The 24,448-nt window shown below is 34.8% G+C and overlaps 1 protein-coding gene across 2 annotated transcripts in view; it reads left to right on the forward strand.

Annotated features, from left to right (window-relative positions):
- The first annotated feature begins 2,634 nt into the window (after positions 1–2,634).
- LOC125679345 (uncharacterized) overlaps positions 2,635–24,448 on the forward strand; it is a 44,881-nt gene continuing 23,067 nt past the window's right edge. The window contains exons 1-22 of one of the 2 annotated variants that reach the window (XM_056153845.1): positions 2,635–3,974; positions 4,815–4,878; positions 4,986–5,051; positions 6,270–7,156; positions 7,546–7,593; positions 10,278–10,409; positions 10,982–11,125; positions 13,638–13,846; positions 14,120–14,244; positions 14,867–14,933; positions 15,022–15,101; positions 15,194–15,300; positions 15,390–15,512; positions 15,986–16,087; positions 17,231–17,335; positions 17,916–18,031; positions 18,127–18,165; positions 18,256–18,319; positions 18,425–18,531; positions 18,641–18,785; positions 19,182–19,259; positions 19,796–19,911. In XM_056153845.1, coding sequence (XP_056009820.1) covers positions 2,670–3,974; positions 4,815–4,878; positions 4,986–5,051; positions 6,270–7,156; positions 7,546–7,593; positions 10,278–10,409; positions 10,982–11,125; positions 13,638–13,846; positions 14,120–14,244; positions 14,867–14,933; positions 15,022–15,101; positions 15,194–15,300; positions 15,390–15,512; positions 15,986–16,087; positions 17,231–17,335; positions 17,916–18,031; positions 18,127–18,165; positions 18,256–18,319; positions 18,425–18,531; positions 18,641–18,785; positions 19,182–19,259; positions 19,796–19,911 — 4,229 coding nt within the window. In that variant the 5' untranslated portion in view covers positions 2,635–2,669. The remainder of the gene's footprint in view (positions 3,975–4,814; positions 4,879–4,985; positions 5,052–6,269; positions 7,157–7,545; positions 7,594–10,277; positions 10,410–10,981; positions 11,126–13,637; positions 13,847–14,119; positions 14,245–14,866; positions 14,934–15,021; positions 15,102–15,193; positions 15,301–15,389; positions 15,513–15,985; positions 16,088–17,230; positions 17,336–17,915; positions 18,032–18,126; positions 18,166–18,255; positions 18,320–18,424; positions 18,532–18,640; positions 18,786–19,181; positions 19,260–19,795; positions 19,912–24,448) is intronic. The other variant, XM_056153846.1, reaches the window with a different exon arrangement.

Below are 24,448 nucleotides of genomic sequence, written 5' to 3' on the forward strand. Positions count from 1 at the left end.
TAATTGCACATGGCATGGCCCGACCTCATTTGGCATAGCCGCGGTCTATCGGTCTACCGTTAAATTCTCAGACTGATCTAAGTTTATCCTAACAGCAAATATGTCATGTTTTCTTTTAGTTTTTTTTAAAGCAACTGGGTTTGTATTTGAAAAGATCTGATCCTCTCCAAGGAAAGTCGGATTGTAAAAGAAAAATCGGGGAGGGCTACATTACTCTCCGCCTGGTCAATCTAACTGACCTTTATGGGCACATGTAAAAATTACCTTGCCATTGGCAACCATGAAGCATAACCTGTACAGTCTTCACTAAAAATTTTGTGAAACATAGGCCCTTTGGGCTTCCCAGTATGATAATTTTGCAAGCCTGAACAATATTTTACAGGCCCAAATTTTTTCTTCTAATTTGACCACTTGTCATTTGCAAGGTGCTGCGTGCTGATTCTGATACATGTATGTTCTACTGTAGGAAAATACAGGTCAAGATGACAACTGACATTAAAAGGATTGTCTTATTTTATTTTTCAACATATTAATCTCGCAGATGACATCAGCAGCTCATGTTCTACTTTGTTTTGTATACACCACGTACAAAACATTTTGTTTTCTCCAGAATCAAATCTTAGCCAAGGTCTACCCTCGGTCCAATGGGGCATGAATTTTCGTTCTCTTTTCTCCTCGTATGACCATTTTTTGGGGGGTGGGTTGGATTTGGATCTGATGGTTGTGATTGTGAAATACGCTTGGGAGGTTTGAAATTTCCCAGACGAGCCCCATCCCTATACTTCAGAAAAGGAAGCATGGTTGATCGTTTTATGGTGCAAAATTTGACTGCTAAGTTTGAGTCAATCTCACGCTTTATTTGTAATATATACAGAACATATAAGAAAACATTCACAGGCCCGTCGGACTCCTGGGTTAAAATTTTTTAGAAGCCCGATCCTGATATTACTGGCATTGGGCCACCGGTTAACGTCGAAGACTGCCTGTGACCCCTGAAGGATGGGGCCAAGACCTTCATAACCATGACAACAGAGATAAATAGGCTTTAAAAATCATTTTCACTCCCAGACAACATGCAGATAACCTATGGTGAGCAAGTAGACCTCAATCAAAGTTGAGATATAATTGGTCCCATTGTTCAGGGGTTCTGGTAATAGGAGGGGGGTCTTTGAAAATTTTGTTTTTCGCTCTTGGACATTGAATAACCAATCTGTGTGCAAGAATATTCTCAGTTTGTGATGCAGCTAAATGGGGGAAAATACAGACTGGTTGATTGTAATTATGAGGGAGGGGAACTAAAATCTGGCATAATAAGGACATTTGTTCTGAACACAATGAAATATTTGTGTGTAAATGACTTTGATACTTTAGTATATATGAAATGACAGTTTCATAGTATATGCTTTTTACAATTAAGTTTGAAGATTGTTTCTCATCCTTTCAAGTGACAAGGGATAAGATTTAACTAAGTGTGTGTATGCTGTTTAGGCTTTACATACAGAATTAATAATGGAATGTGCCAGTTGGAGCCCAAGATTAGATGCAATCAGACTGTATTTATGAATATACTATGAACATATGTTGCACTGATTATTTAGTCTAACATATACTCCTATGTAGGAAATTGTTTTTTATGCATAAATATCATAAGAGTGATGGGAAATGTAGGGGAAAATATAATGGACTCATAAAATCCTTATTGCCTACTGTTAATACCAATAAAGAATGAAAACAGATCTTTTTGCACATCCTGGGAGACTTGCAGTTCTACATAATCATGGAAATTTATATTATTTGCACTCCAGATGTTATACTAACATTCTGAAAAATAAAAAGATGGAAGTTGTATTTAGTGAAGTGTTATACATATTTACTCAATAATTGCATGTTAACATTGATTTTATTATTGGATGGATTTCAAAATGCAATTGGAAGAATTTCTGTCAAGGTTGTGCATGGTTTAGATGGATGTGAGTTGGGGATGGTAAGCTGTTATGGTAGGAGAACGTTCAGTGCACAGTCACTGCCTGAAGTCGTATTTGGTGTAATATGGATCTAGTATGCTCATTATAAAATTGTGTGGCACTTTGCAGTCATTGGAGCATGGTTAGGGGTTAAACAAGCTGTGTTCGAATGTAGGTCACTGTCTTAAATGTCTGCTGGTTCACAGGCAATACTTGGAAAGATAACAAAACAAATGTAGTTTCCATGCTTCACCCAACATTATCAGAAAAAGGAAATGTAATAATCAGACACTGAAATTAGATATGATTCATATTAAGCATTCTACAAAACATCATAAACTAGCATGTGGAATAGTAACAAAACTATATGTTTCAGTAAACTTAAAAAAGAATTATATATGGAACACAGAACCACCTTGTAATGCACATTGCCTTTCACGAAAACAGTTATAACATCTTCTCAACTAATACATGAATTGTATGAGGGTAAATAATTTACCAAGGGAACATTATGTAGCCATGTATTTGATGTTTCTGGTGTCACTGTGAAGTGTTTTTATGTTCAGTTTGGGCAGGTACATTTTATGCTGACCAAGGTTGATTACATATCCAATTTTCTAGACTAAAGATAAATACAAAATATTTGATCAATTATCTTTGTTTTCCAGAAGTGGCAATGGTGAGGGGAGTGTGATATTTTATAAAATGGCCGCCAGTGTTGCTGAAGGAATAGCTGAAGTCCCAGCAGAAGAGCCTGACCCACTGTGTTCAAATGGGAAGCTGGTAGATGTCTGCAGTAAAGACCTTTCAGTTTTGCAATCCAATACCGAAAAGCTTGTCAATGGTGGGGCAGAAATTCTAATTCCCAATGGTTATCATGATGAAGAAGAGAAAAATGACACTGAGTCAGATATAAAATCTGAAAACGATTCTACAGTGAATAATTCTGTGTCTGGGATTCCAAACAATGTGGATGCTGTCACAATAGCAGAATGCACTGGTGGAAAAGAACCCAACCTATCAAGAGACAGTACTCCACTAAGTGATATTAGTACCTTAACACCAGAGGTATCAAGGAGTGGTACACCCGTGTCCTTGTTAGAGAAGACGGAGGATGCCAAGCCAGACAAGACCCCTCCTTCACTGCCACAGGAGAAAGTCTCGAGAAGCTCTGAAGAAAGGTCCATGGATTCCACTGACAGTGGAACAAGTATCAAAAGTTCCTCTTTAGGTCTCAAACACAAAGCAACTCCAAAAGCAAGAAAATCAGGCCCACCGGCTAAAAATATTCTCCCATCTGCTCTGGGATTAAAGTCCTCAAATTCATCAGGAGAAAATGTGAAATTAAATTTGCCCCAATTTAATAATGCTATAACTGTAGATAGTAAATTTTTAGAAAAAATTAGTAAAATATCATCTGTAAAATATGACATTAAGCATGAAAAGACACATACTGTTTTACCCATTGCTAAAGACAATGCTGAAAATGGTGAAGTGAAGCAAACTGTGAAAAAGGCTAGGGCATCTCTGCCCATAAATTCTCAACCAAAGATAAAAGTGGAAAATTCAGAGAAATCTGAGGGTAATTTTTCAGACTCGTCTTTACTGGAGAAGGATGCCTTTGGGAAGATAAAGAAAAGATCAAAGAAGAGAAGAAAAATGGGTGCCTATAAACTTCCAAGTGAGATAAAGAAGAAATTTGGTAGTAAGAAGAAAGAAGGAGACACCAACAGTTTGAAAGACGAGAGGGATGATGTTGACTCAAAGAATGTATGTAGTGAAGAAAAACAGTTTATCAATCTCAAACTATCTAGTCCAGAAAATAGTTCCAAGAAATCAGCGTGGGACGTCATGAAATCTCCAAAAGTGACTCCTAAGGGCAAAAATACTCTTGGTAGTACCAGACAGAAAATGACTCCAAATTCTGTCCAGGAAAAAACCAAGGCTCAGACTTCATTGGATTCTTTTTTGAATCGTTGTGAGCAGAAATCTAGTCACACAGGTACTCAGGTAAGTGGTAAATAAAACTTGTGAATTGAAGAAATATATAGAATTCCTGGCATTTTTAAGGTCAATATGATGCTTTAGCTTCCTGGAAAGTACAATATTTATCAGGCCTATAGGACGAGGCAAATGTTGTACTTCCAGGGTAGCTAAATCATTGTATTGACCAAGGACATGTCAATAATTGTATGATTGGATAATTTAAGACATCGAAACTGGTTACTAGGACATACACAATGATACCTGGTCAACTATTTTGATACTCATTGCAATACCAATAGTTGACAGTGATGATGATAAGAGACGCAAGTTTTTGTTAATGATTGAATAATTTATGAAATCAAAACTGGCAAGTAGAACTTGCCAAACAATACCTGACTGGCCAATTTTAGATCGGGTTTAATGGTACTATAATTAAACCATTGTTTCTTCAGTTTGTGAAGTTACCATTTCTTTACAATTATAGTGCAAGATAGTCATTAGTGAGTTGAGATGCAAGTTTTCATTATATGACCAAAAATAATAATCGTATAAAATTTTGAATTTCCAATTTATTTTTGATCCATTATAGGAGAAATCAAATGTCACAATCACCTCATAGGCATGTGGGTGAACATAACTTTATACTTTTCCCATGTTGATTGGTCTTAGCCAATCAGAAAGAACAGATTATTTGATCATATAATAACAAGGATCCTTGGATACCCAAAGCTGATTTCTTCTCTTGACTTGTTAAATGGGTAGAATGTCAAGATGAGTTGTGGATATCCAATGATGAAGTATCTTGTACGCATTGCTTTCTTGTTCAGATTGTATGAAATCTAATGATTATTATCTTCTTTTCAGAATGGAAACAGCTTCACTGAGTTGAAAGATAGAAGATCTGGTTTAAGAAAAAGGAAGAAAGAAGGTAGTGTTTTATTGTATAGTTCCTTCCCAGTTACATTGTACTTTTACAAGGGTCCAAAAATTAACGTTATTTTATGTATTTCACCTCACATCATGTTGTATTTTCAGATGGTATAGATGGTGAAGAAGATGAAACGGGGGTGAAAGATAAGAAAATAGCAGATACCAACACAGGTACAAATTGGGTCTTGTTACCTAGTTCACGGTTCACCTCGGTATCAGTTCATCATGGATATATTGTCTTATCTTATCTATTGTTAGTTCAAAACATGTTACGAATCTTGTATTTTTGGTTATCGGTATCAGTGATTCAGTAATAGTACAAAATTGGGTTCGGGAACAAACACATGTGAAACAAAATGGCTGATGGGAACAATAATGAGTATATACAGTTGAAAGACCAATACTTTCCAAGATGACAAACTGTTTATCTGGGCATCCAAGCTGCATCTGTTGCACCTGAGCGAGTGTTCTCTACCTGCTGGAGACATAGTGAACACACAGAGAGCAGCAGGGTTTTTCTAAGGTCTTGATTTCAAGGGCCTAGGCCTTTCCAATTGGGAAAAATGGCGACATTGTTTGAAATTGGGGAAAATGTTTCATACAAAGAAATAGGGAAAAAACCAATCCAGAGTGCTTTAAGGTATAATTGGGCTCTTTCTGACTTTCAATTTGGTCAAAGCTTACCTCATTCAAATAAGCAGAGGCCAAAAAATTAGGATTACTTAACAATTTTGAAGCGAAAATTGTAATCTGTGGGCTTGTGAAAATATATGCACGATTAGGCTATCCTGCTTGATTTTTTTTCATTGTTTGGGAATTTCAAAGCAAAAATTGGGGAAAATACCTGGTTTTTAACATTTGAAATGGGGCCTTATTTTGGCCCCCTACAGACCCTAAAAAAAAAATCCCTGAGCAGTATTGTCTCCAGAAAATGTTGACAGATTATATTCTTAAAGTCCAATATCATTCCAGATAATTTTTTTGTGAAATTTGTTTTTCAAATTTTAATGGATTCAAATTTGAATCTTATTTTCATATAATTTAAATTATTTTTAATCAATTGGTTTTCAATATAATCCAGTAAATCATATTAATTTCCATTTATGATTACAATTAAGTTTATAGAATTTATGTTGTTATTGAATCAGAATAACTTTTAAAGTAAAATGGAAAAAAACAACCCTCAAACCATGACATTTCTTCCATTTATTATCTTTAATAAAAATGCATCATATCCAAAGGTAACCAAGTCATGACAAATTCTACGACGCATATCATGAAGGAAGGGTATCGATTAACCCCTCTCACGTTACACAACAGTGAAATAAGACCCTAGCTAAAACATTGATTACATGTGTTTTGACAACAAAACAACATATTTCATTTCAGGCAATAAGAAGAAAAGGAAAGAGGAGTCTATAACAATTGTTAAAGCAAATTGTTCAATGACTTCCCCTGTTGGATATCAGTCCCTGTTAACTCCCCAGAAAAGTGGCGGAATCAGTACTTCAGTCCATAACTCTCCTACGTTACATGTTATTGCCACGTCCAGGTCACTTGAATCCTCTCCAAAAGCAGCAACAACTGTCGTATCCTCCTCATTGCTACCACAGAATTTTACAAACATTGTTCCTAATATTAATGGCCCAGCCACAGTGCCACCTGGCTCCCAGAGTGTGAGACTACCCACCTTGACGAAGACCAATTTCTTAACAACAGGTCATGCTCCTTTACTATTGGTTCCTGTTAACACCAGTGGACAGGTGGTGAACGCTGTACCTTTATCTACCTCACTAGGAGTGATGACCTCCTCCATTCCTGGTCAGGGGTCAGCAGGTCAGAAGATCATTCTGTCTGTACCAGATCCTAAGTTAAATCCAACCAACAAACTGGGAGGTTCCCCTCCAAGATATATTTTAATGCAAAATGTTCGCAGTAGCTTTGCGCCGCGTTCTACCTTAGCACCGGGAACTGCTGTGCGGCCACAGTTAATCACCTCCACTATGGGGCTGGCAGCGGTGCCCTTCACCAAACCAATCAACAGTTCTCCATCTACTACCAAGCCCATATCTGTATATAGTAATCAGTCGTATGGCGAAAAACCGTCTGTGATAAATAATCTGTCTAATAAACTTGATTCTATGGACAAAAAAGAAACCGAATTAATGGATGATGAGCGTTCCGTATCGCCCTCCCCGAGCAGCCTTAGTTACCCTGTCACACCCCCTAAAACCCCCGAGGAGGATGGGAGCGAGGACTCCATGTCTGTTTCTTCTGTAAGTACTCTCCTTTAATTCATAGTTTTTTTTGTGTGTGTTAATACTAATTTTAAAAATTTATTATTGAATTCTTCATATAGCCTCAAGAAGTTACAGGATGGGCTTTGCAAGAAACAGGAAGTTAGGGTTTAATAATGACTAAAATGAATTTCATATTGACTGCATATATATATATATATATATATTCTAATGATTTAAGATCAGTTAGAGAGATCCATTAATAACTTCAAAATTTCCTTTGATTTCGGTTCTTATTTGAGGTGGATTGAATGTATCATTATTGAGTGTTCTCATGTAAAGTGTTGTGCTTGAAAGAAAAACTATAAAAGACAAAAAATATTCCATTTTGCATTTTGATGCTGAAATTTTAGATTTGTTTTTCATAGCAACGTAATCATGGTAACGCAACATTCATTGGGATTAAGTATGTCCATGTAAGTTTTAGACATCATTAGCTGCATATGCAATGAATATTGTGATTAGTGTATAGCTTTCTTTTGGTTCAGTTGGTGTCTGCAACAGTTATATCCCATTTCTTCAGTTTGCCCTGCCTTTTGTTCTTTAGTTTGCGATACCACACATCACATCTAGCATAAATTTACAATCGTAGAGTAAATCTTTTGTAAGCCAAGGTTTCTGTGTGTGGGGAATGTAATGGACCAAAAACTTTGGTTTGCAAAGATAAGAATTAATGTGGTAGTTGTTTTCACATGCAACCTAAATGGGTACAACCTCTTTTACAAGTCAGGACACTAAATTCACAAGTGGCACAAGCTTGTTTCAAATAGTTCTTTACATTTTCGTTTCAGTATCAAGAGAATTTTTTCCTTGGTTTATTCATTTGATATTATTAGCATGGCTGAGATGTTTATAAAGTCAGCATGGTTAAGTTGTTGATTTGTATGTGTTTGTAACATGTAAATATATGTAGGCTTGTAATACTATCTTGGTTCCAAGATTTATCAGATCTTCAAATTGCAATTTTCAAGTCATCCATTTTTTTTTAAAAAAAATACTTCCTTAGATATTATTTATCAGTGTATAACATTTAACCAACAAAGATTTAGTTTGAAAGTCAATCAAAAAATTATCAGAAAGAATTTTCGGAAGGATATTTGGTTAAATATTTGAGATGGAGAAAAAACCCGCTTAGCCTTGTTTGTCCCTGTTATGTAATAAATCTATTGTAATCCTTTCGAGGAAGTCACAAGACAACTTCATTAAAGTGGTTTAAATTAAATGAGATTTGGGTAAAGTTTAAGTGAATATTTCAAAAATTGTGTTTTGTTCAAAAATGTTCAATTCATAAAATTTCGACAATTTTGCAAGAATGACATTTCAAAAAAAAAGAAAAGGAAAAAAAAGCTTTGAAAAGATTACATAAAAAGATAATTGCATGTTTTTGTAAGAGTCTTTTGTTCAATGAGAGGACTTAGATTATTATAATAGTCTGAATAATTTCATTTGTAAAATCTTTTCATTTCCATGGTCAAAAGTTTTCTGAATTGAATTTAGATATGAAATGAACCCACATTTATAGGAATACCTCCAAAGAGTTTACCAGCAGTGATTTTGTGCTGCTGGAAGATGTTGTGAGCTTGGTGTTGTCTGTGAGCATGATGAATATATTCTACACTTAGTTTTAGATAGATGGTCTCATAGATATCAAGAAATTTCACCAGATGATAAGCTGTTAAGAGTCCTTATGAATTGTAAGCTAGCTCAAGCTCAAATGAGCCTTCTTGATTGAAGTTTTGTCCATTGTCTTTCTGTCTGTAGTTTGTGTCAAGAGCCACTAAACAAATGATGTCCCAAAACATCCTTTAATGATTTCAAAGTATTCAGTTTATATACCCTCATGACTGAAGTCGGTGGCATATTGGTTTTTGTTCTGCATGTCTGTCCAAAACTTTTAACATTGTTCATAACTTTCAATAGGCTCTCAGTGTTTCCCAAACACATCTTGATTTTTTATTAAGTGAGGCATGAAAAAAAAATTGTGGTTATGGTTTTGAGACCTACCCCGTTTTTCGATCCTAGACCCTATTTTTTTTTTTTTTTTTTAAAGATCTGAATCCAATTATCATAATTGAATTATCTGTCTTTGTCCAAGTTGGTTACCTCCAAAATGTAGATATGGATATATCCTATTTATGAGTGACATTTGCACAATATTTGAGTATCATAGGATCGTGCATGATTTTCATTTATCATTAAATATCCACTAGAGTTACATACCTTTTATTCCCTCGCAATCTGTTCATGTGTAGGTGAGTATATGTTTGAGTGTGTGTAACACTGAGCTTGTAGACACTCTACAGGCCATATTTTTTGCTCGATTTATTTGTCATCACAAGAGGAAGAACTCTATTGATGATAAGGTCCAAGTTCAAGGTCACTATCATACAAAAAGCTTGTAGACACTCTACGGGCCTTTTTTTTGTGTTTTTTTTTTTGCTCAATTGATTTGATACTTGTAGATTTCAAGAGAAGATCTATTGGTTTTGGGATCCAAAGGTCAAGGTCACTTTATGACTGATTGCGAGGGGATATGCCCTGCCTTTTGGGGGTTCTTGTCAATACTTTGTCCACCAAAAAAAAAAAAATTCTCACCTACCTACCCTATTTCTGAAAAGCATATAATAGGAACCATAAATATTTTTGGAGCCTAAAGGGTTATGCATCCTTGCAATAGAAAGTGATTAATTAAGAAATTATGTGTTAATAAAAGGATTAGATAACTAAAACCACTGGTAGTACGGTTAAAGTAGCAGGTTAGCTATGACAAATGTATGTATAACCTAGGAACAGGCTCTTGCTGTTAGGAGTGACTTTTTCATAAGAAGAATTTTTCGAAATATTTTAATGTAGATATAAAGCTTGAAGTGAGATGACCCTTGGCCAGTTATGTGGCCACGATAAAGGTCCAAATTAATTGAGCAAGACAATTTGGGTGTGTATTGTGGCTCCTGAGCCTCAGATTAAATGATTGTGATTGATATTGTGTGTTTGATATTGTTTGAACACTTTGATGAAACTGACTCAAAATTGTTTTGAAGTTTAACAGTATTGGACAATACCAACTATCAGAATGAAATTGTAACCAATATGATTCCAGGCCCCTCCTGGTCCTATCCCACCAGACAAGGATGTGATTCCACTGTGTTGCTGTAAAATTAATGGTGCTTGTTTTAAGAAATTGGGATCTAGTGTGATGTACTGTCAGGCTTTGGACTCTGTGGATGGCAAGGTGAGAGGGAGAGGCTGGTGGAACATGTGGTGTTGTAAAAATTAGGAATTACAGCTTTGAAATTGTTTCTTTTGGGAATGATATCTGGAATTAATTTCATTAAGGAATTTTTTTTCATTCACAGTAATAAACCTGACAATGTAAATATATTTTATTTTTAGATCAAAGTGCTGACCTTCCAACTTGATATGATATAAGGAATAAATATCTAAGTTGTGTGTATTCTTAGGAATATAAAAACAACTAATACCTTTTTATGCAAAGTAGTCCATGTTTCCATTATTTTATGTCCCCCTTAGTACAAAGTAACAACACATTTAAGAATTATTAATGTTTGTAATGCAAGATTTATTTTATAAGTATAGGTTTTGATGTCAAAGTTCAAAGGTCACTTACACACCACATCGTTTTTATTGAGAATTACTAGCATTGAAACATCAATGGTTTATTACTGTCGGACAAAATTTTTAAAAATATAAATACATGTATATGGAAATCAAGTATTTCTGAGAGAATTTTCATATAAAGGAAGGTGTATTATACATAGTTCAAATTTGCTTTATGTTTCATAGGTTATGGGCTGTTGCAATAAAGTGACCAATTCTCAGCTGATCAGACCAGGAGTAAAAATTCCATTTATGGCCATTTGTGAGGCACACAGAAAAAGACTAAAGCTTCATCAGTGTTGTCCAGGGTGTGGTCATTTTTGTACACAGGTAGGTTGTACTGGATATTCAGGATAAACACTTTCCTAGGCTTGAACAATGCTTTCTATATCTGTATTTGCATAACTTGTGGGACCTCAATTAAAATATTTTTGGTTTGGCATTGCTGACCCACACCTAAAACCACTAGGTTGGTAGGTAAAAAAAAATTTTTGATGGAGGGACAATACAAAAACACTCACCCTAGAACAAACCTCTGGGGTAAAAGTGATAATAAATGGGGTGGGTTTCTTTGGGTTTTTTTTTTGGTATTAGTTTTTGTTGCAAAGTTTATTATGTTAATAGAAGAGTTCAAACATTACCAAAGAAAAAGGACTCTTTTGCTGTTGATAATCATTGTCATATAAATCTTTTGAAATGCTAATAGTTTCAGTGGAAAATATTCTAGAAGAAACTGTAAAAATAATACATTTTTTCTAACAAGGATTTGGCATTTCTAACTTGTATTTAAATGCGAATGTTACACACCTTTGGTTTCATTTATCTAAAACACAACTCAGAAAATCTGTCCTATCTTGTGATATTTAAATGTGGATTGGCAATGCCAAACCAACAATTATTTACCACAATTGTAGCCTTAGTCTTAGGTTTCTGTTGTGTGGCACGTTACTTTGAATGCATTTTGCATATTGAAGTTGGTCCAGACCTGCACGGTTCCTTTTAAAACTTGATGGATGAATTTTTAAAATGACATGCTTTAAGTGAATTATCAAAATTGTATACAATTTCAATACTTTACAGTGGATCTGGATGGAATATTAGCACCCAAATTTTTTGACTTTTTATACTTATTATGGTATGGCGTCGTCTGTCTGTCTGTCCGGACTTTGTGGACAGGATACAGACCGAACCGAAAGCTCCAGGATTTTACAGCTTGGTACATTTGATCACCATGATGAAAGGAAGATGCCTATTGTTTTATGAGGACAAAGGTCAAGGTTGTAGTATCATTTAGTAGGAAACCTTTGTGGGCAGGGTACAAACTGAACCGTAAGTTCCAGGATATTACAACTTGGTATGGTATATTTGATCACCATGATGAGAGTAAGATGCCTATTGTTTTTCAAGGTCAAAAGTCAAGGTCCTAGTATTACTTAGTAGGAAAACCTTGTAGGCAGGATACAAACCGAACCGTAAGCTCCAGGATATTGCAACTTGGTATATTCGATCACCATGATGAGAGGAAGATGCCTATTGTTTTTCAAGGTTATAGGTCAAAGGTCAAGGTCGCAGTATCACTTAGTTGGAAAACCTTGTAGGTAGGATACAAACCGAACCGTAAGCTCCAGGATATTGAAACTTGATACATTTGATCACCATGATGAGAGGAAGATGCCTATTATTTTTCAAGGTCAAGGACACAGTATCACTTAGTTGGAAAACCTTGTAGGCAGTATACAAACCGAACTGTTGAGGCTAGGACCGTCAAACTTTGTTTACATACACTCTATGCCAAGTGGAGGATGCTTATTGTTTCTTAGGTCAAAGTTCAAGGTCGTATTAGCAGGATGCAGACTGATTCATTGGGGCAAGGACCATTAAACTTGGTACACATACATCTTATGCCAAGTGAAAACATTACATATTACATAGAGAGTACATGATTTGTCTTGTTTTTTCGATGCGAAGAAAGTATGTCACACCCTGATGATTGCTGATACTACTTGAAGGCAAGTTCTAGAAATCATGGTGTAAGAAAAACGCCCTATATTAGCTTTTCATGGGTGTATTATGTACTGTTGGTGGTACTCCTGTTATTTTGTTTGTGACTTGTTTGCTCTATTGAGTCTGCAAGAACATCATACTAAGTAACGTCTATATCAGACTGGTATATTCTGTTTGACACAATAGTTTTCCCACTGAACAACACATTTGAGCAGTTGCAGTATGTTGCATAGCATTTGAGTGGAAATGTTCAAGAATTCTGGATTGATGCATTAAAAAAAATGAGTGGGATAAAAGATCAATAAAATTTCCTTGGATCATGTGGATTGCACCGGTCTTAGTAGGTCAGCCGCCATTGCCAAACAAATAAAATTTTATTTTTGGTCTAGTTAAATGGTAACCATTGATATTGACACTTGCTTAGGGGGTGCATACCAAGTCATTTGTACAACATTCCTTATGGTCTCAGTTACTCAAAACAACTGGTTGCTGTAGTTCGTGAGTTCGAGCCCCACTTGTGCCATGGCCGCGTCAAACCTAAGACATTAACATAGGTAGTAATTACTCCTTCGCCAAACGCTTTGAATATTTGAAAGTGAGAATCGCAGATCTTTCAGTTATGACCTTAAAAACAGAGGTCCCGTGTCACATCAGGAGTTAACACATTAAATAACCTTCACCGAGTGCTAAGCGTAGGTCTAAAATTTGGTATTTCACCTACAGCTGATGACGTCTCAATATGAGTGAAAAATTCTTGACGGGACCTAAAGTAAACAAGCAAGCAATCAAAATACATATTGGAATTCCTTACAACAATGCTTTATTGTTATTTCTGTAGGGAACATTTGCCCAGTGTAGGAAGATTCCCGAGAGTAGCAATGGCGTAAAGTATCCCATTCATCAATTCCACAAGCAGTGCCAGGTGCTGAGGAATGGGAGGTACTTCTGTCCTCACTGTGGGGAGGAGTCAGAACAGTTTGAGGTTGCTCTACAGATGGACGAACCCCGTAGCATGACCAACTTTGAGGAGAAATACAATAAACCACAGTAAGTAGCTAATAGGGAGAGGTAGAAGCGGAAAATCTTCACCAGTGTTACTCACTAAAGTCTGTTGAAAAAGGATTTCATCCAGTTTTAAATTCACCATCATCAGTTTCTTTTTATACATCGATTAAATTCAAATTTGTTTAGTTTTGAATTAGCCTATTTTTGTTGAGAGTGTTCATCATACTGTATCCTGCTAACAGATGTCTTATTGTTGATTAGTTGATCTTATGGAATGAAGCTGTTATCACAGTTACAAAACATTGTTCTTTGCAGGGTTGCCAGAGCTAAAATGGGTATTCATTCTAATACCTATAGAAATTTCACAAAAGGGGACAAAGACCCTTCAGAGGATATGGTCACAGGTATCCACAAGGTCCAAGACAAGACGGTTTCCACCGGTAAATGCAATTTAACAAGTCATACACAACATTATACTGTACATTATACTGTAACATCAATAACATGGATTTTTGCAGTTCACTTGGTGTGTAAAATATTTTTAAAAATCTGAGAGTTAACATTTTGTTCCCACGGGTGAGCAGCACCACATCATAAAACAAAAGATCTGTAAAATCATTGCCAGGGTGCATTTTAAAAATCAATATAAAGGTAATGATATCCTATCACCATGACTGATGGAGGATGCTCATACCCTCCACTACTTTAAAACCACTAATTGTTAGCACATGTCCTGTAATCTACCTAGGTAACCAAAAAATTGTTTCTTTTGTAACATTAAAATAAGAACATCCTGTTATCTTCAAAAAAAAAAATTTTTCCCAAATAAAACTTAACTTAAAAAATGTTACTAACTGTCAGATTTAAAAATTTTATATTCAAACTGATGCTACATTGAAAATAGACTATGTTGATGTATAGCTGATACTATTGCTAGAAATGGCATAGTCTGTCGTATTTCATTTAAATTTTTTTTTACATAATCTGTAGTTTCGGCATATCCAGTCACTGTTTTTTAAATTAATCTAGTTAAGCATATGGATAATTTCTAATTTGTTGTAGGTGGTCTGCCCATGGGGCCTGATAAGACAGCATTAGAAAAAGTTATACTATCTTTTTCTGAGGAAAGGTAACTTTACTTTGCTGCAGAATACAAATTTTGTTTCTTTTTTCATGATGAATAGATCATAATGCATTAATGTTTGTCATTTTTGCAGGCCTAAAACGAAAAAACTTCCTAAATTTATATATAATCCAGCATATGAAGGAGACTTGGAAAAATTCATGATTATGATTGGTGAGAATTTTATTTATTTTTTTTCCCTTTGGTTTCCAACCACAATTTCCATCAGATTAAATGATTACTTTTGTTGGTTGGACTGTTTGTAGGAGAGGGATTTGACATTAATGAAAAGGTAGAAGATTTTGATAATCAGACCCCCCTTCATGCTGCTTGCATAGCTGGAAGTCTCCCCATAGTTCATGTGTTGATTCAGGTACAGTTACTTTCCCTTATTGCTTGTTGATTATGTCATAAAATTCTTTTGTCAGTGTATATAGAGAAAAAGGATATCATTTGTTGTAGATGGGGGCATTTATTCATGCTGTTGACAAAGAACTAAAGACCCCTCTGATGTATGCAGCTGAAAATGACCATATAGCTCTTGTCAAGTACCTGTTGAAATGTAAAGCTAACATAAAACAGAGGGTAAGATTACTGCCTGTAGATGTTTTGTACAATTTCTCTGCAGCTTTGAAAATGACTAAGACTTTCTTTCACAATTTCAAGTGATATTTATATATATATATATATAAAATCCAAATAGAAAGAGTTGATATCACACAGTCAAAATAATTCAATAAAAAAAAGCAGGAAAATATACAGTTCCAAAATATATTTAAATCACTAGCGCTTTCTGGATTTTAACATCCATCCTTAGGTGAATACAAATTAATAATAATAATAAATTATTAATTTGTATTCACCTGAGGATGGATGTTAAAATCCAGAAAGCGCTAGTGATTTAAATATATTTTGGAACTGTATATTTTCCTGCTTTTTTTATTGAATTATATATATATATATTTATATGTGTGTGTGTGAAGTGCTTAGTTTTGAAAACATGATTTTTAAATCTGAATTGTTTTTGTATTAACTAGGAGTATGTTTTAATTTTACAGGCTGAAGATGGCATGACTGTTTTACATTATGCTGCTAAGGCAGGCCATGTGGATGTTCTGAAGGTTCTGTTGGAATCAGATGATGCTGATGTCAACATGCAGGTCAGTGGCTTGTCAAGGAAACCAGGAGATCTGTTGTAGTCAGTGACCCGCAGCACACCGATTTTTATTGTAGTCAAAGGATCAATGGTCCGCAGCACTGATTTTTATATGTCCGTCTTTTGAAATTTAACATTATGGTATAAGCTTTCCTGTTCATCTGTTAGCTTTTGTACGTCCAGGTCATATCTTAAACACCATAAGGCCTAGAACTATCAAACCTGGTCAGCTCATGCATCTTATGGGGGAGGGGGGGGGGATAACCCCAAAATAGATCACTGACCTACTGAATTTTTTTGTTTATGCATACTCAAATCATGTTCAGATCATCGTGTGTTGTACACTGTGAGGCCTAGGACCATCACACTTTCTTTGCTTAGGAGTTGGAGTTGTTTCACATCACCGGCCTCATTTTGAAATTTTTTTACTATTAATAATAATATAATAAATAATAATAATAAGAAAAGTACACTTATATAGCGCCTTATCTAAAAATACTCTAAAGCCATACTGTAGAGGTATTTATTTAATTCCATGGAGTTATAATTTTATATGAAATTCTGCTGAGTTACATGTGGCGAACATGAATTTATTTTAATATGCTTTAAGTCTGCTGGTATGAATTTTTGCGGCGTTTATGACCACAAACTTAGCGGAAATAAGTACTGTACATAAAGATGTTGAATAATTTTTTACAGAATTAAAATTTGGGATATAGCTGTAGTATGAAAATATGCAGGAGGTCACAACCATTTATAAACAGTTCTGGCTTGATAATTACTGATAGAGTTATTGCCCCTTGGACTTGGAAAATCTTAAACTATTGGCAGTTTCTGCATATTATCTCAATCATACATGGACATTTTGAATGAAATTTGGGATATAGATTATGTGCTGAAATATGCAGGTCAAGTTTGTATTTAATTTCAGTCAAAGAATGTTTGGTAGACTAGAGTTGAGCCACTTGGACTTTAAAAAATTTCGAACAATGAACAGTTTTTGCTCATTATCATTGTCATACATGGACATTTTGAATTGTAAATTGTCATCACTTCACTTGAGTAAAACACCATTAAAAATCCTAGATTTAAACTTTGTTGCCGGCAGGGGTTCATGTCACTACAACACCTCTATTTTTATATTTAGGATGATGGTGGTTGGACCCCCATTATTTGGGCATCAGAACACCGGATTGTCCCAGCAGTGAAGTACCTCATTAAAAATGGAGCTGATCCTAACATGAAAGATAAAGTATAGCACACCATCTTGCACAGAAAATAGATATTCATTAAAAAAAACACACCTTAGAAATTAATGTACAACAAGGTTATATACATTTAAGATCTAGAATTTTAAAACATATATCTCCCTTAATGATCTATACAGTACCAAGGTTTTAAATTGAAAATTACACGAGATAGTTCTATGCATTTCTATATGTAAGATAGTTCTATGCATTTTTATATGTGAGATAGTTCTGTGCATTTCTGTATGTGAGATAGTTCTATGCATTTCTGTATGTGAGATTGTTCTATGCATTTTTATATGTGAGATAGTTCTGTGCATTTCTGTATGTGAGATATTTCTATCCATTTTTATATGTGAGATAGTTCTGTGCAATGCATTCTGTATGTGAGATAGTTCTATGCATTCTGTATGTGAGATAGTTCTATGCATTCTACATGTGAGATAGTTCTGTTCATTTCTGTATGTGAGATAATTCTATGCATTCGGTACGTGAGATATTTCTTTGCATTTCTATATGTGAGATAGTTCTGTGCATTTCTACATGTGAGATAATTCTACATGTGTACACTTTATTTGGGTCTAGGAGGAGAACACGAGTCTACACTGGGCAGCTTATTCTGGTAGTGTAGACATTGCAGAAATGTTTCTCAATGCAGGCTGTGATCTAGAAACACCAAACGAACATGGAGACAGGCCTTTGTAAGTGTGAAATTTCATTTACAATCTGACCGTGACAGATATAATGATCTAACACATGTATGTTAATATTCTTAACATCTTATTTCTCTTCATAGGCATATAGCAGCACGACAGGATCATTATGAGTGTGTGGTGTAAGTAATATACAGATTCTCGTGCACTGAGAAGATTACCATGACTGTTGTAAAGACAGGTGTCTGAAACTATATTTTTTTCATTCACAGGCTGTTTTTGGCTAGGGGTGCTGATGTTGATGCCAAAAACAAAGAAAACGATTCTCCAATTGAGGTAAGACATTTTTATGAGGTAACAGATCTGTGTGAAAACTTTTCCGAGAGAGGTCTTTGCTAAATGTCAGTTTAAAAGCCTAAAATGTAACTATGTTTATTGCAGTGTTGTATTGATGAGAACAGTCAATCTGCCCTGGCACTGAGAGTAAACAAACAGCTGAAAGGGTTCGCAGCAGCGCGACTTGGACGTGCAGAAAAACTGATAGACAGGTCAGAACAAGACAAAATGTAGAACACTCATGTAAACTCTGTAACTTGTACTTTTCATCAGTTATTTAGCTCAGATTGTGTCAGACTTTTGGCATTCTGTGTGTTACAGAGATGTGTCGAGGGGCCGGGAAAACATTCCGATAGCTGTCATCAATGGTGTGGATGACGACCCGGTACCCACAGACTTCCAGTACATCACAGAAAATGTGGAGACCACAAATCTTAACATTAATCGTACCATCAGCAGTCTACAGGTAGATATCAAATGCAGTGGGGATTGAAATTGATTCATTTCCGTTGGAGAAAGGGTCTTGTGCTATGTTTTCTTGATTGTATCTCATGCATAGTTAAACCATTTTCTGATATTTTCAGTGACTTTGTACCTGTAGCTCTAATTGATGCATATTGTTGTATTACTTCAATTAAGAAAATTGAATTGGCAAATCCACCCCATCTACAAATTTTCATATTGCTAGCTGGGATCAGTTTTGCCTAAAGGAACATTGGAACTAAGTCGAAATTTTGATTTCTTCATAAATCAAAGTTGTGCAAATGTTTCATACAAATGAACACATTAGGTTCATATAAAGTGAGGTGATAGTGATATATACCAATCCTAGGCTGATTTGTCTCTCTTTGTTGTTTTTCAGAGCTGTAGATGTAGTGATGATTGCTCCTCGATGTACTGTGTGTGTGGCAGGAACAGTGTCAAGTGCTGGTATGACAAGGTCAGGAATCTGTATTTAACATGTACAGTCTATTCCACTTATATTGAAAGTCGCTTATATTGAACTATCTGTTATAATGAAGTAAAAATAAATCCCCAGTAACATTATTTATATGGTTTAAGATCAGTTATATTGAACTTTGGATATAAAGAACAATTCAGGTTGGTCTCATGAATTTCAATATGCATGTACAAGGAACAGATTGTAGTCAAAGAAAGAGAATTCTCATTACCATTAAAAAAAGAAAATGAATAAAAAGGTGATTTATTCTCCATAAAGAGTGTTTTGTCATTCTGTCAGAAACTTTAACCTTCTTAAAGTTGGAGAATTAATATGTATCAAAATGATAGAATATATGAGATCTTTAGTATTTTCTTTCATCAAACTCTTTTAACTCTCAACCATTTTTGTGAGGAATCTATAGAATTAAGTGATTCATTTACTAAAACCACTTCAATGTTTTTGCATTGTTGATAATTTCCAATGGTTACTTTGGGATATTTGTGTTTATCGAACACACCTTGTTTCTTTTCCAGAATTACCACCTGCTACCAGACTTCAATATGGCTGAACCCCCTCTGATCTTTGAGTGTAACAAGGGCTGTAGGTGCTGGAGCACTTGTAACAACAGGGTGGTACAGAACGGCATTACGTAAGTTACTCTCCATTCCTTACAGTGTAGCACGCAATCTCGTCTTTATATCATCGAAAAATTACAGTTCATGTATTAGTGTTTGGAATGGCTATTTAGTGTAAAGATGACTGGTATGTTTTGATTGTAAAAGGGCAATTGTAGCAATCTGTAATGTGATGGTCATTTGAAAGTGTAGACGGATTTCCAGTTTACGTAATGGCGCCGGTTCTGACGTTTTCCAGGCACGGTAAATATCAAAGTCATAAAAAAAGCCAGGAAACCGTCAGATATTTTGGACTAGTGAAAGTGTTGGTCACTTTGAAGAAAAATAGATGCTTTATTTGTAATTTTTAGCCAAATTTAAATGGCAAATCCACCCCATTTGCAGTGCATATCTTGCAATTTGGGATCAAGTTTGCCCATAGAAATTAGGAATTTAGTAGAAATTCTGATTTTTTTGTGAATCAGAGTTGTGGAATTGTTCCTAACACTTTATATACCAATATATACTGCAAACACTTTCACAGTAAACATTCTGCATTTTATTCTTTGAAATGCAAATAATGTGGAAGTGGCATTATTAAGGACATGTCCATTTGTCTTTCCATGCTGGCATTTGATTTTGTGAAAATCGCAAATATTGAAATTGCTTATTTTTAGGAAATTAAGTCAAAAGATTTTCATGGATGAACCATTCCATTACACTAGTTTTGCATGGAGTGAATGGATAGGGGGATGGGTATTGTCACTGAGTATCATGAGATATAGTGACTGAATTGCATGGGCTATAGTGATTTCAAGATCAGAAGGTCATAGATTCAGGTCAGTCAGTGATTGAATGTAAAAATGCTGTGGGCACCCTATCAAGAGAACTCTTCCAGTCTCGTGTACTACTAGAGATCATAGGTAGGGTTAAAAGTTCAAAGGTCAAGGTTGCAGTCAGTGATTGATTGTACAATGTACACACCACATAAAATAGTACCACTGTACCTTTTTACCACATGGTTGCTTAGATTAAAGCAGATAGGAGAATAAGAACCATTGTTGAATTTTAGGTGGAAAGGTCAAATATTAATAAAATTTAGTAGTGTTCTTTACACAATAATGTACTATCGTACTTTTCTCATTATTACAGCATAAATTACAGTAGAAGAGATAAAACATCTTGTAATTCCTACCTACATTGTGGATAGTAGGGAAATGTCCAGGTTGAAAGTCAAAGAATATTGATTTAAAAACTTATGTTTGAAAATTAGGTATCCATTGAATGAAGGGCCATTAAATTTTCAATTTTGATGCAACACCTGAATACAGAAAGTTATGGTCAAAGTCCATGGTCGCAATAATAATCTTGAAAAAAATCCATCAACAAATGCTTTTTATGCCCCTTTTATCAGAGAATCAGGGGAATATAGTTTTTGGTCTGTCTGTTTGTCTGTAAAAACTTTAATCTTGGTCATAATTTTTGAGTGGTTAGTAATAGAGCTTTTACATTTCGCATGTGTGATTCTTGTGGCAAGACCTTTCTTTTCATATCAAAATGTTTGACCTTGTCACCTTCAGCTCAGAGTTTGACTTACTTTTGAAAAACTTTAACCTTGGCCATCAATTTTGAATGGTTAGTGATATGGCTTTCATGTTTCACATGTGTATCCCCTTTGACAAGACCAAAATGTTGGCCTTGGTTTTGTTACCAAAATGCTTTACATGACCTTTACCTTTGAGTTTGACCTATTTTTAAAAATTCAACCTTTGCCATAAGTTTTGAATGCTTTGTGCTAGAACTTTCATATTTCACACATGTATTTCTTGTGACAAGACTTTTCTTTGGTACTACTTTTCGGCCATACGGAGGCATCAGTGTTTCACAAGTTCATATGTGGCAAATCCACCCCTACTTCCAGTTTTCTTATTGTTTTAGGGATCAACTTTGTCTAGAGAAAAGTGAGGAATTAAGTAGAAATTCAGATGTTTCTTTCAACCAGAGTTGTGGAATAGTTCCTTACACTGTTCTATAAATGTGATATAAAACTGCTAGATTTTGCAATATCATTTGAAAGCAATTCCTTAAATGTGGGAGGCAAATCCACCCCATATACAGTGGTCATCTGTAGATGGGATCAACTTTGCCAAGAGAAAAGTGAGGAATTTAGTAGAAATTCTGGAGTTTCTATAATCCAGAGTTGTGGAATAGTTCCTTACACTCATTATGAAATAATTTAGATTGTATGTTTATCTTTGATATAAAATTGCTAGATTTTGCATTTTCATTTGAAATAGGGCTGGATCAGTATTTAGATTATTGATAGAAATCGGTATTTTGAAGTGATATGATAACAGATACTGTGAACCCTGTATTCTTTAATATATTAATTATTCACCATTCATTAAGAGTTGTTATTAATATATTAGACAGTGAGGTTTCATGAAAGAGTTAAAAGTTGTATGGTCCGAATTACGACAATTTTTTTCCATCTTGTAAAATTGCTATGAAATCATTGCACGTATGTAGTTATGAGGCTGTATGACATGTCATACATTATTTCACCTGTTTTACCCAAAATTATTTGATTTTAAATCGGTATTTACAAACAACCGCATCATTCTGCCATTTCAAGTGACAGTCATGTGACCAGTTCAAACTTATAGATCATCGGTGGTCTTATCTAAATAAAGCTGTGTATTTTGTCACAACAGTACTGTGCCATAAGTGTAATAGAAATAAAAATATCAAATACCTCTTAGTAATTCGTTGTTTTACGCTCTTTTAGCCTTAAAATTAGACAGTTGCACCTGAGTTGATACATCATGCTGGGATTCCCCTGACGCATTTGGGGCTATTTATAGACGCCTAACAATGTATAATTTATGTGTCATTCGGAACACCTTGGGCCTTTCACTGAAAACACAGTGTTTTCGGTGAAAGGCCCGAGGTGTTCGGATGATTTTATATGCACCACACTTGTTTACTTTCAAAATAATCTTCTCGCTGTTTTCTTTTACATGCAAATGTTTTCAAGCATGTTATTATGGAAAAGTTATTAACATTTAACACTGATTAATCTGCTTGAAAGTAATTATGTACAAAAATAATACATGAACATCGGATCATACAGCTTTAACAAATAAATTGAAAATATGTGAACAAACTATCTAAACATTATGTGCTCCATGACTGCATACCAACACAAACATGTTGAAAGTGCCATGATCTCGTTTTAAAAAAAATTAGCTTGTGAAAACCAAAGTGTAATATTTGTGGAACAAATATCACAAGCTCTGGTGGTACAACTAATTTAGAAACACATTTGTGATATCACAATAAAGCTAACTGTCAGAAAAATGGTGTAAAATCTTTTGTTATCGATGAATGGTAAATGTAGTGATCATAGTTGAACACGATCTGCAGTCATGATTTTTGTTTGAATAAATTTATGAACAAATAAATGAATTTTATAATTCATTTGTGAATATTCATCCTGACAAAAAATGTATTTCGTCTGCTACCTCAGACCTGGGGCTTAGAGTGGGATTTCTGTACAATACGAGGTATTGTATCAGCAACTAGGGCTTGTCTAAAGCCAGAGTAGGTGGATGCCTTCGTTTTCATGAAGAAAAGATATATATTAACAATATTGATAAAAACAAATAACAAACATATGTACAATTGTCTTTTGTGATAAATTAATTTAAGCAAACATTATAATATGTTAATGAAATTAAAGGAAAAGGCGAAGCTTTATTTTTATGATCCCTGAACAATTTCAGGGGGAGCATATAGTCGCTGTTTTGTTAGTCTGTCCTTCCAAGCTCTTATCTCTTAAATCTTTCATCTGAAATTGATTGATCGATCACAAATGTTCCTTGACACAAGGACTTCAGGACCTTGGTTCCTCCAAGGTCATTTTTGAAAGGTCACTCAGAACATATTAAAGTTCCTTATTTCAACAGTTTTATTAAAGTTCCTTATTTCAACAGTTTCTTATATAAAAGTTCCTATCTCCTAAACCTTTCATCAGAAATTGATCATGATTGATCACAAATATTCCTTACAACGGAACTTTTGGACCAAGGTCATTTTGGATACGTTAAGGTAACTTAATACATATACCTTATGTAAGGAAGAAGTTCCTTATTTCAATGGTTTTTGAAGAGGTATTTATCATATATCACACCAATAAATAACAGGTAATTGGCTTTCAGACAAAGGTCACTCCAGGTCATTTTGTAAAGGTTAAGTTCACTCAGAATATATACCTTGTAAATGAAAAAAAATGATTTTAACGATATTTCAACAGTTATTGATCATTGTTTCATTCGTCATATGAAGTAATTCATTGGTTAGATGTAGTTAGGGAACATCCATCATTTTCACCAATTCTTGTTGTTATCATCCCCCCCCCCCCGAAGTTTGGGGGTAGGGAGTGCATATAGTTTATTGGCCTGTCTGGCCAAAATTTTTTAACCTTGGTCTTATCTTTTACACCATAAGAGGTAGAGCTTTCATATTTGGTATATGTATTGATTGTGAATGTAATTATATTGTATCATCAAT

The sequence above is a fragment of the Ostrea edulis genome, chromosome 2 (assembly GCF_947568905.1).
Source record: "Ostrea edulis chromosome 2, xbOstEdul1.1, whole genome shotgun sequence".
Lineage (NCBI taxonomy): Eukaryota > Metazoa > Mollusca > Bivalvia > Ostreida > Ostreidae > Ostrea > Ostrea edulis.